Source organism: Asparagus officinalis, chromosome 4, assembly GCF_001876935.1.
Source record: "Asparagus officinalis chromosome 4, Aspof.V1, whole genome shotgun sequence".
Classification (NCBI taxonomy): domain Eukaryota; kingdom Viridiplantae; phylum Streptophyta; class Magnoliopsida; order Asparagales; family Asparagaceae; genus Asparagus; species Asparagus officinalis.
In genome coordinates this window covers 48,464,973-48,478,545 of record NC_033797.1, presented here as the reverse complement: position 1 = coordinate 48,478,545, position 13,573 = coordinate 48,464,973, and the positions used below count along the sequence as shown (strand labels likewise).

At 43.3% G+C, this 13,573-nt stretch overlaps 1 protein-coding gene and 1 long non-coding RNA gene across 3 annotated transcripts; both read right to left on the bottom strand.

The window, feature by feature from the left end:
• Positions 4,510 to 5,301, bottom strand: LOC109835940. Its single transcript, XR_002245742.1, has 3 exons — positions 5,051 to 5,301; positions 4,899 to 4,963; positions 4,510 to 4,735 (listed from the first exon to the last, which is right to left on the bottom strand). It is a non-coding gene; the product is annotated as an uncharacterized LOC109835940 (long non-coding RNA).
• Positions 10,424 to 12,737, bottom strand: LOC109835939 (nudix hydrolase 13, mitochondrial-like). Of its 2 annotated transcripts, XM_020403904.1 has the most exons (6): positions 12,493 to 12,737; positions 12,283 to 12,391; positions 11,936 to 12,053; positions 11,763 to 11,846; positions 11,528 to 11,677; positions 10,424 to 10,862 (listed from the first exon to the last, which is right to left on the bottom strand). In XM_020403904.1, the coding sequence occupies exons 2-6, from the start codon at positions 12,360 to 12,362 to the stop codon at positions 10,560 to 10,562; spliced, it is 735 nt and encodes a 244-aa protein (XP_020259493.1). In that variant the 5' UTR covers positions 12,363 to 12,391; positions 12,493 to 12,737; the 3' UTR covers positions 10,424 to 10,559. The 2 variants fall into 2 exon arrangements, with proteins under 2 accessions (XP_020259493.1, XP_020259492.1); XM_020403903.1 differs by lacking the exon at positions 12,493 to 12,737 and having other exon boundaries at positions 12,283 to 12,458.

The window sequence follows — 13,573 nt, the reverse complement described above, 5'->3', positions numbered from 1 at the left end:
GGCACCGGTACAACCCGTTGCATTCCACAGCCAGGCGCGAACGCCATCCACTAGTCCGCCGCAAGTATGGAACTTTGGATTCGGATTCCCGACATATAATTGGTCATATCCGAATTGACGAGCGAACCGGCACGGCAAATAGGGCTCCAAATAGCAGCGCTCCTTTACTCGGAAAAGGAGATGGCCTGGCCTTATGTTCATGAGCCATCTGAAACAGCCGACATCGAGAGAGGTCCGGTCAGTACCGGGTGCTTCTACATCAGCAAGCATCCCGCTATATCTACCAGGAAATCGAGGAAGACATGGGTTGATTACCCAACCCTTGTGCATGTGCAAACTCTTCCTGATATCTGAGAAGGTCCGAGTCGGCCATTTGCACTCCTCATATAGTTGTAGCAGAGGGGTAGACAGATCTGCACTCTTAGGAGGCGACATCAAATCGGGGCGATGAAGAACTAGCCATCCCATCAAATAGGTATAAGGGAATTCCGTCTTCGGCATAGGGATCTTCGCGGATGGGATCTCTTCAGTCTGAGTGAAAGTGGTGGTCAGTTGGCGGAGCCCACGATGAATACCGGCGATCATGGCTGGCAAGAGAGATAGGCTTCTCCCATGAGCAAGCTGAACAGCGGGAAACAATACCTCAATCGGCAAGGCATCTGAAGTTTGATACGGCACCACACATTTCTTCAACCAAAGTGCAATATACCCGGCCAACAAGGTCTTAGGATGGATGGATTTCTCCGCCTGCAATAAGAAAGTCCTGAACTTGGTTCCTGCACAAAATCGATCTTGGGCACTTGCGATGGTATAGGAGCGGGCGTCGCATTTTTTAATTAACATGTCAATCTCCGAACGGGCCAGCGGTTCCAGTTCACGAATAGCTTCACCAGTTTTCTCCAAGTTCTTAAACAAGTAGCAAGAGAATTGCTTTAAGCTTACTTGAGGAGATTTCTTCCTCGCAACAGGATTAGCGCCAGCTAAAGCAATTTGATAATGACACGTGAGTTCCCATAAGGTGTCATATCGGTCAGGCTGAGAAGAGATACAGCCGAGCTCTTTTCACGCTCTTCGTCAATACATCTTCTCGAGCTATCCTCGCATGATGCCGCGATGCAATCTGTCTTCAGATCCTCTCGACCGCAGGGGACGGGTCGTTAGCGCCATGATCCATTTGCAGGCATAGATATGTGAGCTCTAAATGAACGATCAGTGTTCGGGCGATGAGACTTGGCACCGTACACCCGTCATTCACAGCCAGGCGCGAACGCCAATCCATATCCCGGCCGCAAGTAATGGGAACCTTTGGGATTCGATGCCCGGGGACCATATAATTGTCATATCCGAATTGACCGGAGCCCGAACCCGGCAACGGGAAATAGGGCTCAAATAGCAGCGCTCACTTCTCGGAAAGGAGATGGCCTGGCCTTAATGTTCATGAGCCATCTGAACGCCGACATCGAGAGAGGTCCGGTCAGTAACGATGCTTCTACATCACAAGCTCCCGCTATATCTACCAGGAAATCGAGGAAGACATGGTTGATTACCCAACCTTGTGCATGGTGCAAACTCTTCCTGGATATCTGAGATAGTGTCCGAGTTGGCCATTTACACTCCTCATATAGTTGTAGCGGCAGAAGGAGTAGACAATCTGCACTCTTAGAGCGACATCAAATCGGGGCGTGAAGAACTAGCGCATCCCACCCATCAAATAGGTATAAGGGAATCCGTCTTCGCAGTAGGATCTTCGCGGATGGGATTCTTCAGTCTGCAGTGAAGTGGTGGCAGTTGGCGAGCCCACCGATGATACCGCGATCATGGCTGCAAGAGAGATAGGTCGTCTCCATAAAGCAAGCTGAAGCACGCGGAAACAAATACCTCAATCGGCAAGGCTCTGAAGTCTGATATAACGGCACCACACATTTCTTTCAACCAAGTGCAATATACCCGCCAACAAGGTCTTTAGGATGGATGGATTTTCTCCGGCCTGCAATACAGAAAGCCTGAACTTGTTCCTTGACAAAATCGATCTTGGCACTTGCGATGTATAGGAGCGGGCGTCGCATGTTCTTTAATTAACATGTCAATCATCCGAACGGGCCAGGTTCCAGTTTACCGAATAGCTTCACTCAGTTTTCTCCAATAGTTCTTAAGCAAGTAGGCAAGAGAATTGCTTTAAGCTTACTTGAGGAGATTTCTGTCCTCGCACAGGATTAGCGACCAACTATAAGCAATTTGATAATGACACTGAGTTCCGCATAAGGTGTCATATCGGTACAGGCTTTATGAGTCTTCAACTTTGTGAGCTCCTGATTGGAGGAAAATATCCCTGATATTGGGCATATCCCCCCCAACTGAAGTCGGAGACTTTGTGCATTTTCGTGAATAGGTAATCCCAACTCTCCGTTCCGTTCACAAAAGTGTTAGAATCTGGATTATACAGTTCTATTAACCGCCAGGAAGTGAAGGAACGTTCACATTAACCCGTACTGAGTGGCTTCGAATGGCTTCATACAATCTTAAGACGTTTAACTCAGCGCCCCACAGCGGTGGAGGACATAAAATGTCATCCGACCACCCCCCCAATGCTTTGTCTGAAAAGTGAGACCAACCAAAGCATCGATATTGTCGAGGCAGTTCACGGTCCTATATCAGCAAGACGATTCTGCACAGTGCGAGCTATTATAGGCCACCTCCCATTTAGGCGGGTCCTCCAATCGCCATGCACACCGAGGGTGTAACCCTGTAATATGCTTCTGCCACGAGAACCCGGAGTGAGTAACTAGTGGTGTATCCCGCAGAGATATCTGGGTATGGTCCTCTGTTAGGTCACGCATGCTGTCGCGTCACCGCTGCCCGCGCAATTTTCTGTAGTGAACGGTGACAGAGGGAATGGAGGGAATATAAGCAGTTATGCCGTCACTGTGTAGGCCTACCTGCTCATACCACAACTTATGACGATCGGGATCTGTCACAGAACGGCCGAAACAGGTAATGGGTCCTTCTTAAAGGATGATCGGGATCTTATCTCAGCAAACGGGCGCGTCAGTAATTAATTGACCGCGTGATGCGACGACTTCCTCCGTATTGACTGGCAGAAATTCATTCGGGAGTCAAGGCGAAATTTGAGGAGTGCGCAGGATGACATGCGATTATGCACGCATATAATAGCTAACTCACTATGGCCATCTATGACTCGTATTGAGAAAACGGCGTTGCAGGATATCAACTGAAACAATAAATACGTGTTTATCACAACGCAAGTATGAAGAAATATTTTAGGTGACACAGGGGGTAGAAACTCTTTTCACCAATAGAGTCGGCTGTCTTGTAGTTGGCGAGACATTTTAAGCGGTATTATGAATTCACAAGATAGACGTACATTGACGCGTGACTGTACCCTATCTGTATGGAACGTAATACGGCCAGAATAAATCCGCCCCATATAGCCTTGAGACGCGTTTCGACCAAGCAAATGCGATCATACATCCGATAAGCATCCACCCCCACGAAGGGGCTATCAACTCTCCTCAACTACAGCCTCACAAAGGAGGACAGGGCGGGCGAGTAATAATATAGAAGCATCCACCCCCACGAAGGAGGGTATCAACTCTTCCCAACTGCCTCACCAAGGAGGACAGGACGGGGATGTAATATAGAAGCATCCACCTCCACAAAGGAGGGTATCAATTCTTCCCAACTGCCTCACCAAGGAGGACAGAGAGGGTATGCGATATGCAGCATGATATAAGAATTTTGAATTCATGAGCAGAAAATTACAAAGGCTTACCAGTGAAAGACAAATGCTCCCTCTCAGGTGACTGAGTGGCTGAGCGGCTCCTCGGGAGGCACGATCTCCTCGTCGACATGGCTAGTCTGCAATAAAGACCAACAGCTCAGTCAAATCAAGAATCAGAATGCATGAATCAAAGATTGAAAGGGAAATTGTGAATCTTTAATTGAAATTCTACAAAATGGAATTTTCCAATTAAGGGTCCAGTTAAACCTATACGACATCCTCGGCTCAAGTTAAAGGTCATAAAGACCAACCAAAGAACTCAGTCATGTATAAGTTCGAATTCAAGGCATATAAGGTTCTTGAGTCATGTATAAATTTGGATTCAAGGCATACACAAGTTGGGACTCAAGTTATTTCGACCACATACAAGGTTGGATTCAGTCGCATCGAGTTCAATCATGTATAAGTTCGAACTATGCAAGAGTATAATCATGTACAAGAATTCAAGCCCTAGAGTTCAATCATGTACAAGTTCGGACCATACAAGAGTGCGATCACATACAAGGATTCATTTATGCACGAATTCAGTTATATACAAAGCTCGAGTCATACACAAGCTCGAATTCAAATAATTCGGCCATGTACAAGTTTAGGCCCCACTCAAATACACATACAAGTTTGGGTCTAATCATCAACAATTAACCAAGAGTCAAAATTCGACCTCGACAAGGCACAAGTCCAAGAGCACCAACTCGAGAAATCAGTATTGCCACAATTTTTTAGCCATGAACAGTCCAAAGTTTCAGCCATCAATTTCAGGTTTTCCCCCAAAGTTCAAGAACTAAAGTTCAATTACCAAGCTAAAGATCACAGACACAACCAAAATTGAAACAGAAGCATTCGAGGTTCACCTGAACTCGAGAATAGCGTGATCTGAATTGAGAAAATCCACCACTAAGCAAAACTCGAATCTGAGGCAAAGAGGGAGCTGAGATCCTGACAAGAAATCAGAGTGAAAACCAAGTCAAATCGAAGAGGGGTGGCCAAAATCAAGAACAGAAATCTTAATTCTAACTTAAATTCGGAATTAGGGTTTCAAACCCCCTTTACAGTTGAGAACACAAGATGGAACTTAGCCAAAGCTGAGGATGACGCCTACCTGAATCAAAGTCGGCGAATTCGACGAGGAGAATCGCACCAAGCCGTCGAAAACCTAGCTCTTGACTTCGGTTGGAATAAAAGGATAGAGTGAAAACCGAGTCAAATTGAAAAGGGGTAACCAAGATCAAGAACATAAAGCTCAATTTGTACCTGAAATCGAAATCCAAGGCAGGAACTCCACCCGATGCTTAAGCTCGAACTCACGTTGGAAGAATCACAAACCCTAGGTTTTAATCTCCCTTTACTCGGATCCAAGTTGGAAGAAGAGGGGAAGGAATCAATGTGGAATTTAAAGGGTTTGGGGAGTTCTGATCTTGGAGAAGTTCTTGGATGGCTAGAACTCAAGGAGAAAAGAAACCGAAATTTTAGAGAGAAAGGAAAGCTGGGACCGATGAAGAAGGAAGAAGAACAAAAGAGGGAATCAGATTTTTTTTCTTTAGCCCTCTCCGACCCGCGTTCCGCGGGTCAGGTTTGTGTCCGACCCGCGTGCTCGCGGGTCGGATTAATCCGACCCACGATCACGCGGGTCGGATTCATCTGACCCGCGTGAACGCGGGTCAGACCCAGTTCAAGGCCCGTTTTGCTGTATTTTCGTCCGTTTTCGTCCGTTTTTGAAATTTTCGAAGGTTAACCTCATCTCCCGGACAATTTCACGACATTTTTTGGAATGTTCAGAGTTCGACCTCATTTCCCGGATAATTGAGCGGCATTTCCAGTCAGATTTAGAACGTTCAGAGTTCAATTTCATCGAGACCCAATTTTATATTTTGGGTGATTTCGTGATTTTTCACCTATTTCGGAATATTCGGGACCCAATTTTATATTTTGGGTGATTTCGCGATACTTTCGCCTTTTATCGGAATATTCGATACCCGAAACTCCAACGGGTACATGAGTCTAAACTGTTCCCCATTTTGACAGGAAGTTCCTAGAGAATATTACAAATAATAATTCTTAAGGATAACCTGGCAACCTCCGGCGGGTACACGAGGTTAAACTGATTCCCGAAACTCCCAGGAGTACACGAGTATAAACTGGTTCTCCTCAGGTTAACGCGAAACCCTAAGGTCAACGCCGGTCAACGCGTAGCCCTAGGTCAACGCCGGTCAACGCGTTGCGATGAAAGTCAACGCCGATCGATTCGAAACCCTAAGGTCAACGCCGGTCAACGCGTAGCCCTAGGTCAACGCCAGTCAACACGTTGCAATTGATCCAAAAGTCAACTCAATGACATATCAACAAAAAAATCCACTCACCAATTCCGGTTCAAGGCTTCAACAACGGTCAGACGATAAACGCAGTACCGAGAAAATCTTAGCTATTCGACAAAATACAGAATACGCTAAAATATGGAGAAGTCAAGAATCGAAACCATCTGTAGCTCCTTTAACACCGACTGAAGGTGGGGATCCATCATATCCAAAGCGTTTCAGACTCCTCTATAAAAGAATGAGGCTGAAACACTTTGGAGGGGGTATCTGTAGGCGTCTAAAATTGTCTACGAGAGCCCACACGAAACTCGAAGCAATGAATGGGCGAGTCAAGAAGATTCGTCAAACCAACTCGTGCGCGTCGGTCAAACGCGTGCACGTCAATCAACTCGTGCGCGCCAGTCAACGCGCGCACGTCGATCAGCCCGTGCGCGTCGGTCAACGCGCGTACGTCGAATCAACTCGTACGCGCCGGTCAAACGCGTGCACGTCAACCAACTCGTGTGCGCCGGTCAACGCGCGCACGTCAACCAACTCGTGCGCGCCAGTCAACGCGCGCACGTCGATCAGCCCGTGCGCGTCGGTCAACGCGCGTACGTCGAATCAACTCGTACGCGCCGGTCAAACGCGTGCACGTCAACCAACTCGTGTGCGCCGGTCAACGCGCGCACGTCAACCAACTCGTGCGCGCCGGTCAACGCGCGCACGTCAAATCATTTCGTGCGCGTCGGTCAACGCGCGCACGTCAACCAACTCGTGCGCGCCGGTCAACGCGCGACGGATCAATCCGACCCGCGCGAGCGCGGGTCGGATGATTCCGACCCGCGCAAGCGCGGGTCGGATTATTCCGACCCGCGCGAGCGCGGGTCAGATAGTTCTGCTGCGTAGTCTAAAGTCCCAAAACACGTTTTGACAGTTTTAAATTGGTTTTTTGCAGGGTTTATCGGTTCCAGGGGTTCTTAACTGACTTGAGATCATCCCTAAACGTTGTTAGGCTGCTGTTGACTGAAGATAGGGCCAAATCCCTTGTTCTTATCCAAAAAACCGCATTTTGAGGTCTATAAATATGAACCAAAGGCCTCCATTTTCTGGAGCTGGAATTTTATCAAGAGGACGAGGTGCTGCTGGATTGAAGAGTGAAGGAGCACGAAATTTCAGCAAAGGACAGCGAGATCCCGGCGAACTTCGGAGCAAAGGAGAAGCCGTTCGAAGGATCTGAAGCCCGTACGTCCGCTCCTTGAGATTAGGCTTTGTCTTAATCTCGAGAAGAGCCCTGATTTCGCTTTGTCGATTTCAGGACTTCAAGCAAATACCCCCTTGGTGAGGTAGAAGCTCTGTCCAATCTTCCATCAACCGGATCTGATTCGCGGTCGTCCACGGATTAACCCCGGCACCGGCAAAGAACCCACGCAAGCAAGATCTGATAAACGGATCTTGTGTTTATTTTCAAAAAAGTTGTAATCTTTTGTTCTTTTGTTATTTGAATTCATTTGTAACGCTTAAAGTTTAATGAAATCAATGACTAAGGTGACTTTCGACGGAAACAGACACCAGGCATGCACATTGATGATTTGGAGGATACAAGTACAGTAGAGCAGGATCAGGGACCGACGACTCAGGTTCATGATTCTATAGCAGTTCATGGACCCAGGAAAGACATACAGTTGCCAGCATGATATACAGATATAGTGGTTGCTTATGTACTTTCGGTGAAGAGTGTGGATGAGATGGTTCCTACTACTTTTAGAGAGGTTGAACAGTGTTCAGAGGCTAATATATGGTAGGTTTCTATGTAGTAAGAGATGGAGTCTCTTTACAAGAATGACACATGGGAGCTTGTTAAGCTTCCAAAAGGATGGAAGGCGATCGATTGTAAATTGGTGTATACCAAAAAGGAGGGCATTCAAGGCACTCCCGTGAGATTTAAAGCTAGGTTGGTAGCAAAGGGTTATTCATAGGAAGAATGTATTGATTATAATGAGGTCTTCTCTCTAGTGGTAAAGCACTCTTCTATTCGGATCTTACTAGCTTTTATGACACATTATGGATTAGAATTGGACCAATTGGATGTAAAAACAGTATTTCTTCATGGTGATCTTGATGAAGAAATTTATATGATTCAACCTTTGGGGTTTCGAGCTGCAGGAAAGGAAAAATTGGTGTGTAGATTGAAGAAGTCGCTATACAAGTTGAAGCAATCTCCAAGACAGTGGTATAGATGATTCGATAGGTTTATGCTCAGCAAGTCATACATAAGGAGCCAGTTTGATCCTTGCGTGTACTATCACAAGCTTTATGGAGGTGTGTAAATTTTTTTGTTGCTTTATATCGATGACATATTGGTTGTTTTCATTTCTAAATCCGCCATAGATAAATTGAAGATACAGCTTTCTAGCGAGTTTAAAATGAAGGATTTGGGTGAAGCAAAGCGCATTTTAGGGATGAAGATCGACAGAAATAGCAATAAGGGAAGAATTTGTTTAACACAGGTGGTTTATTTGAAAAAGGTGTTACAATGATTCAATGTTAGTATGGAGACGAAGCCAGTCAGTATACCTTTGTGAGCCCATTTAAAGCTTTCAGCTGATCTTTCACTGAAGTTAGTTAAAGATAAAGAGTTGATGTTGAAGACTCCTTATGCAAGCGCAGTGAAAAGTTTAATGTATGCAATGGTATGTACAAGACCGGATCTACCACACATAGTTAGCATGGTTTCACGATACATGCACGACCAGTGTCCTGGTCATTAGGATGCTGTGAGGTGGATTTTGAGGTATATTCGAGGTACTTTCAATGTTGATTTTATGTTTGAGCGGGACACTGGTGGTGGGCTGTTATGCATTGGATACGTAGATTCTGACTATACTAGAGATTTGGACAAGCGCCGGTCGACGACGGTGTATGTGTTCATTTCGACCCGTGTGCCGGTGTGTTGGAGATGCACCTTGTAGTCTATAGTTGCTTTGTCGACGACAGAGGTAGAGTATATGATAATTACAGAGGCTATTAAGGAGGCAATTTGTCTTCGAGGACTTTTGAAGGACCTTGGTGTTTCGCAGCGGTCTGTCACCATTCATTGTGATAGCATGAGTGCTATCTATTTGGTGAAGAATCAAGTATTCAATGCGAGGATAAAACACATCGATGTTTGTTATCACTTTGTCCGGGATATTCTTTAAGATGGAGATGTGAAGATTGTGAAGGTCCACACAAAAGGCAATCCAACAAATATGCTCACGAAGGTGGTCCTTAGCAATAAGTTTGATCACTGTAGAAACTTGTTGCAGATTTGTGCTTGTTGAGACCTGTTGAGGCTATTTGGATGAACTACGAGCGACTTGATCCCATGGGAGAGGGGGTACGTAGGCAACCACATTGGTGCAGCCGGATTTGTGAGACGACGTATTGGTGCTTTTATTGGTGTCGGCTTAGTTTTGGGGAACACTTCGCCGAGGTGGAGAATTATTGAAAAAGGCAAAGAATTGTTGGAAAAAAAAGACATGGAACAGGAAAAACTCTGGTCGGTCGACTGATAGAAGTCATCAGTCGACCAATACGTGCACACTGCAAGAACCGAAAATTCACACTGGACAGTCGACCGATGAATCCATATCGGTCGACCGATGAAGACTTACTGGTCGACTGATGACTTCCTATCAGTCGACTGATAGCGCACAAAATGGATATATCTGTTTCCCAATTTGTTTTGGTTTAGAGTTCTCTATATATTATATATAAAGGCACGTTTAGTTAGGGGTTTTTTATTAGAGAAAAGAGAGTTGTTTGAGCACTTTGAGAGGAAAATTCTGTGAGGGTGAGTGAGATCTTGTTAGTTAGGGTTATTGTGATTGTTTGAGAGTTGTAACCCATTGTATTTCTCCTCCATATAGTGAAATCTCCTCATCTTCTCCCCGTGGACGTAGGCAATTTGCCGAACCACGTATATCTCTATGTTTGTGATTGATTTTGGCTGTTTTATTGTGGATTGTGCTCGTGGAGTTTTTCGTTCGTTGCTTATCGACTCATTTTGGTTTGAGTCCGCTTCCGCCGGGCGCAACAAAACATTCATTACTGTCGGTAGTTACGGATAGTTTGCTCATGTTTTGATCCGAACTTGATAAGCGACACTTAACGTCCATGCTTCACTACAAAGGTGAATAATTAAGAATAGTTATATCGCGGTCCAATAAAAAGATCGTAAATGATCGAGACTACCTTTTACTCCAAAAGGTCACTCCAAGCAATAGAAAACTTGTTCGAAATAGAGAGAGGAAATGCTCCATAATATTAGAGCAAATATATGACGAGGATGCATATAAACCCACCCTTTTTTTTTTTGAAAAATAAGTGGTGCAAAGTACTTCAAAAGTTCAACTATCTTCACATACTCATATTTTCAACCATCAGTGGATTGCTCAACCAGAGGTCCCTGAACCAAAACGCTGCAGTTAAAAAAAAAGTGTAACAGTCGACATAGCAATTGCAGTAGTATCTCCTCTTTCATGCTTCCGTTCTTTTCTTAGATACTCCACCAACTTCAGTAAACCATTGTCAACATGGAGAATTATGGCATTATCTGTTCTCTCAATCCGAGAAGCCTTTGGAGCGCAAACGCTCCGCAATGACTCGGATATTGCAGGCAATACTGCCAATGTTTGCTTCACTGCTGGTCGAAGTCTTTGAAGAAAGGCATCGAGAGCTTCTTGCATCCAGTCATACCTGCATAGCTCCCGTGCTTCGCTGACGCCAACCTGTTTAAGCGGATAAGTTTCGGTTTACTGATTTTACCATCAACAAGTCACAGATTCAGACCTTTGCTTTTAAAACGGATGTTTTGTGTTCAATTATTTATCCTAATTAATGTACTTTCTCATTGAAATGGTCAAGAAAATTAAGGTTGTCTTTCTTTGTAGCGAGTCACATATCTTCAAAGATTTTGGTAGAGGTAAATATAATATTTTAATTTGAACATAGCTATCAATTTTCTAGTTTTCACAACATGACTGTTAGCATCTCTCTACACTGGGGCTCTAAAATTGTTACTTAATTCTGTTCTCTAATCTCCTGTTTTAATAGCGAGCCAAATATATTGGAGCTGATTATTATCTGGCTTGTTAAGTGCTCACCGCTTATAACCATATTATTCTCGCGCATGTTCTGTTCTACATATCAAGTCCCAGATCAGCCGATATAATTCGCTTTTTCAGTTTCACTATTTCTTATCCAAACTCCGAGTTATTGGTCTATCGTGATATATGATATTAAATTTTAAACATGGTATTATTATTATTTTTCCCTCAGGACTCTCTTCGGGTAGACTGCAATAAGTATAAATGCATCAATATTCCTCTCCAATGTCAACCGACAAGAAGAGTTTTACTTCTCTAACTCTGGACAAGAGAATCTGATGACATACCCATCGCCGATGGTGCGTATCCTTCTCCGGCCAAGACTCAAGTTCTTCGGTGACCTCCAGTGCGAACATATAACCTCTGCAGCCTCCCTCCTGGCTGCAACTATTTTGCTTACTCTTGCTTCGGAACTCCCACACCCCCAACTCCTTTTTCTGCATAAATATTCCTTTAGCCAACATATTTCGCTATTTACGTATAGACATTCAAGCAAAAGAAGTTGTTGTTTTGCAGGCTTACATTGATATTCCCCCTCACCCCGGCTTCCTCCACAGCTTCGCGGATTGCTGCTTCATGTACGGCCTCGTCATTCTCCCATCCACCCTGATAACCAAAATTATTCATATCAGATTCAATGTTTGTGCTAAAGTTGTTAGAGAAAACATGCGAAACTAACATGAAGTATTTGTTACCTTTGGGAAGACAAGATCCTGCCGATTTGGTGTCGAAATCATGAGGACTTCCAATTCATCATAAAGTGCTCCATTGCATCTCTCCTTAACATCATTTTTCAGTCTATAAGGGATGCACCTGGTAAGATCATTAGGTAAAGCAGGTGAGAATTAATCTAGGAGAGTTAATGGGAAACCATAAGAAGTTGAAAGACCAAAACAGTAGACAATTTCTAAGTAAACTAATTCATGTTTAATCTATCTCCATCCTATTCTTCATAAAACATTCAACATTGCACATAGAAGGAGGAGGGGAGGAGGGGAGAAAAGATAAGAGGAAACTAAAGACAGAAGACTGAGCATAATACCCTGCAACTAGCCTAAATTTGTCTTCATATCTCTGCTTCTCGCGTCCAACCCGAGCTTGTATACCATTACAAGTTGCCATGATTCAATTCAATCCAATATACTAGTACTCTGAAACAAAAACATACATAATATATCAACTAAATCAAAGAAAAAGAAAAAGAAAAAGAAAATAAGGAAGAAGTTTAAAAGACAAAGGAGTTTCATTTTACCTCAAGAACAAATACTTAGGAAATTAATGAATGCAAGTGGGCACTACTAATTTGGGAAGATTAGATATCTCCAGCCTTCACATGTGGGCTAGTTAATGCTCTGCTCCCTTCTTGAGCTCCACTATATAAATAAATAAGATGGTGGAATATCAAATATAATTTCAAGTGATGGTGAAGGTCATCAATGAGTTTGATGTTGTCATAAAAAATTGCGCGTTGAGGAGATTGTGAAGTTTCAAGGAAGGTGCAACCTTTACATGGGAAAGGATAAAAGGGAGGAAGAGATAAGCTTGGAATTTATACAAGAATTCTAATGTGTATACATATGTGGCCGTAAATTGAATTTAATAACAAGTTGGAGATTTAGGATGACAAAAAGGAGAAAAAGGAATGTCTACTCTTTTTAAGGAAAAAATAAGTGACATATTTTGATTATACTAGTTCTTGTGAACATGCATTGCACATGGTTAAATATTAAAATTGTTAATTTTATTTATTTTCTTACTATAAAATAAGTCAGATTCATTTTGAGTAAAAATCTATAAACATGGGTTGTTACATTTTCCATAAATTTTATTTAAATATTTTATGAAATAGATGATTAATTTTGAAAATCTCTTCGGGTCAGGAATAAACAACTAACAAGTTTGCAAGGGAAGATAGGGTAACATAGTACATTCTTAAGAATTATTAATCTTTACTTAGTTTGTTTATAATAATAGGATCTCATTATTAACTAACTACAAGGCTTAGTATATTTTTTTTGTTGGACGTTCAAGATAGGCAAAGGACTCATGTGAGTCCTCACCGTAATGAATGTTATACAATTTAAGTACAAAAGAAAAAGGAGGGTTGATCAATGGTGTAGTTGGTGAGCGGAAACTCCAGCAGCTTAATTTAGTATGTGGATATATAATAGATGGAGAATGATGATTTTGAAAATAGTGGGTGCGTGTGGGTAATTAATATAATTTTTGTTCGTGTGGTTTTCTTCGTTCATTTTTAAGATATTTGTGATCCTGTGGATATATATATAATGTGTAAATATTACAATTGGCATTGAGATTTAAGATATGTGTGA

Bases quoted from the DNA above. Each gene is read 5' to 3' on its own strand.
- LOC109835939 (XM_020403904.1), bottom strand. From the start codon at position 12,362: ATGGCAACTTGTAATGGTATACAAGCTCGGGTTGGACGCGAGAAGCAG. The intron at 12,054-12,282 runs GTATTATGCTCA...TGATCTTACCAG, and splicing joins AAATTTAGGCTAGTTGCAGG to GTGCATCCCTTATAGACTGA. The intron at 10,863-11,527 runs GTATGTCATCAG...CCGCTTAAACAG, and splicing joins ATACGCACCATCGGCGATGG to GTTGGCGTCAGCGAAGCACG.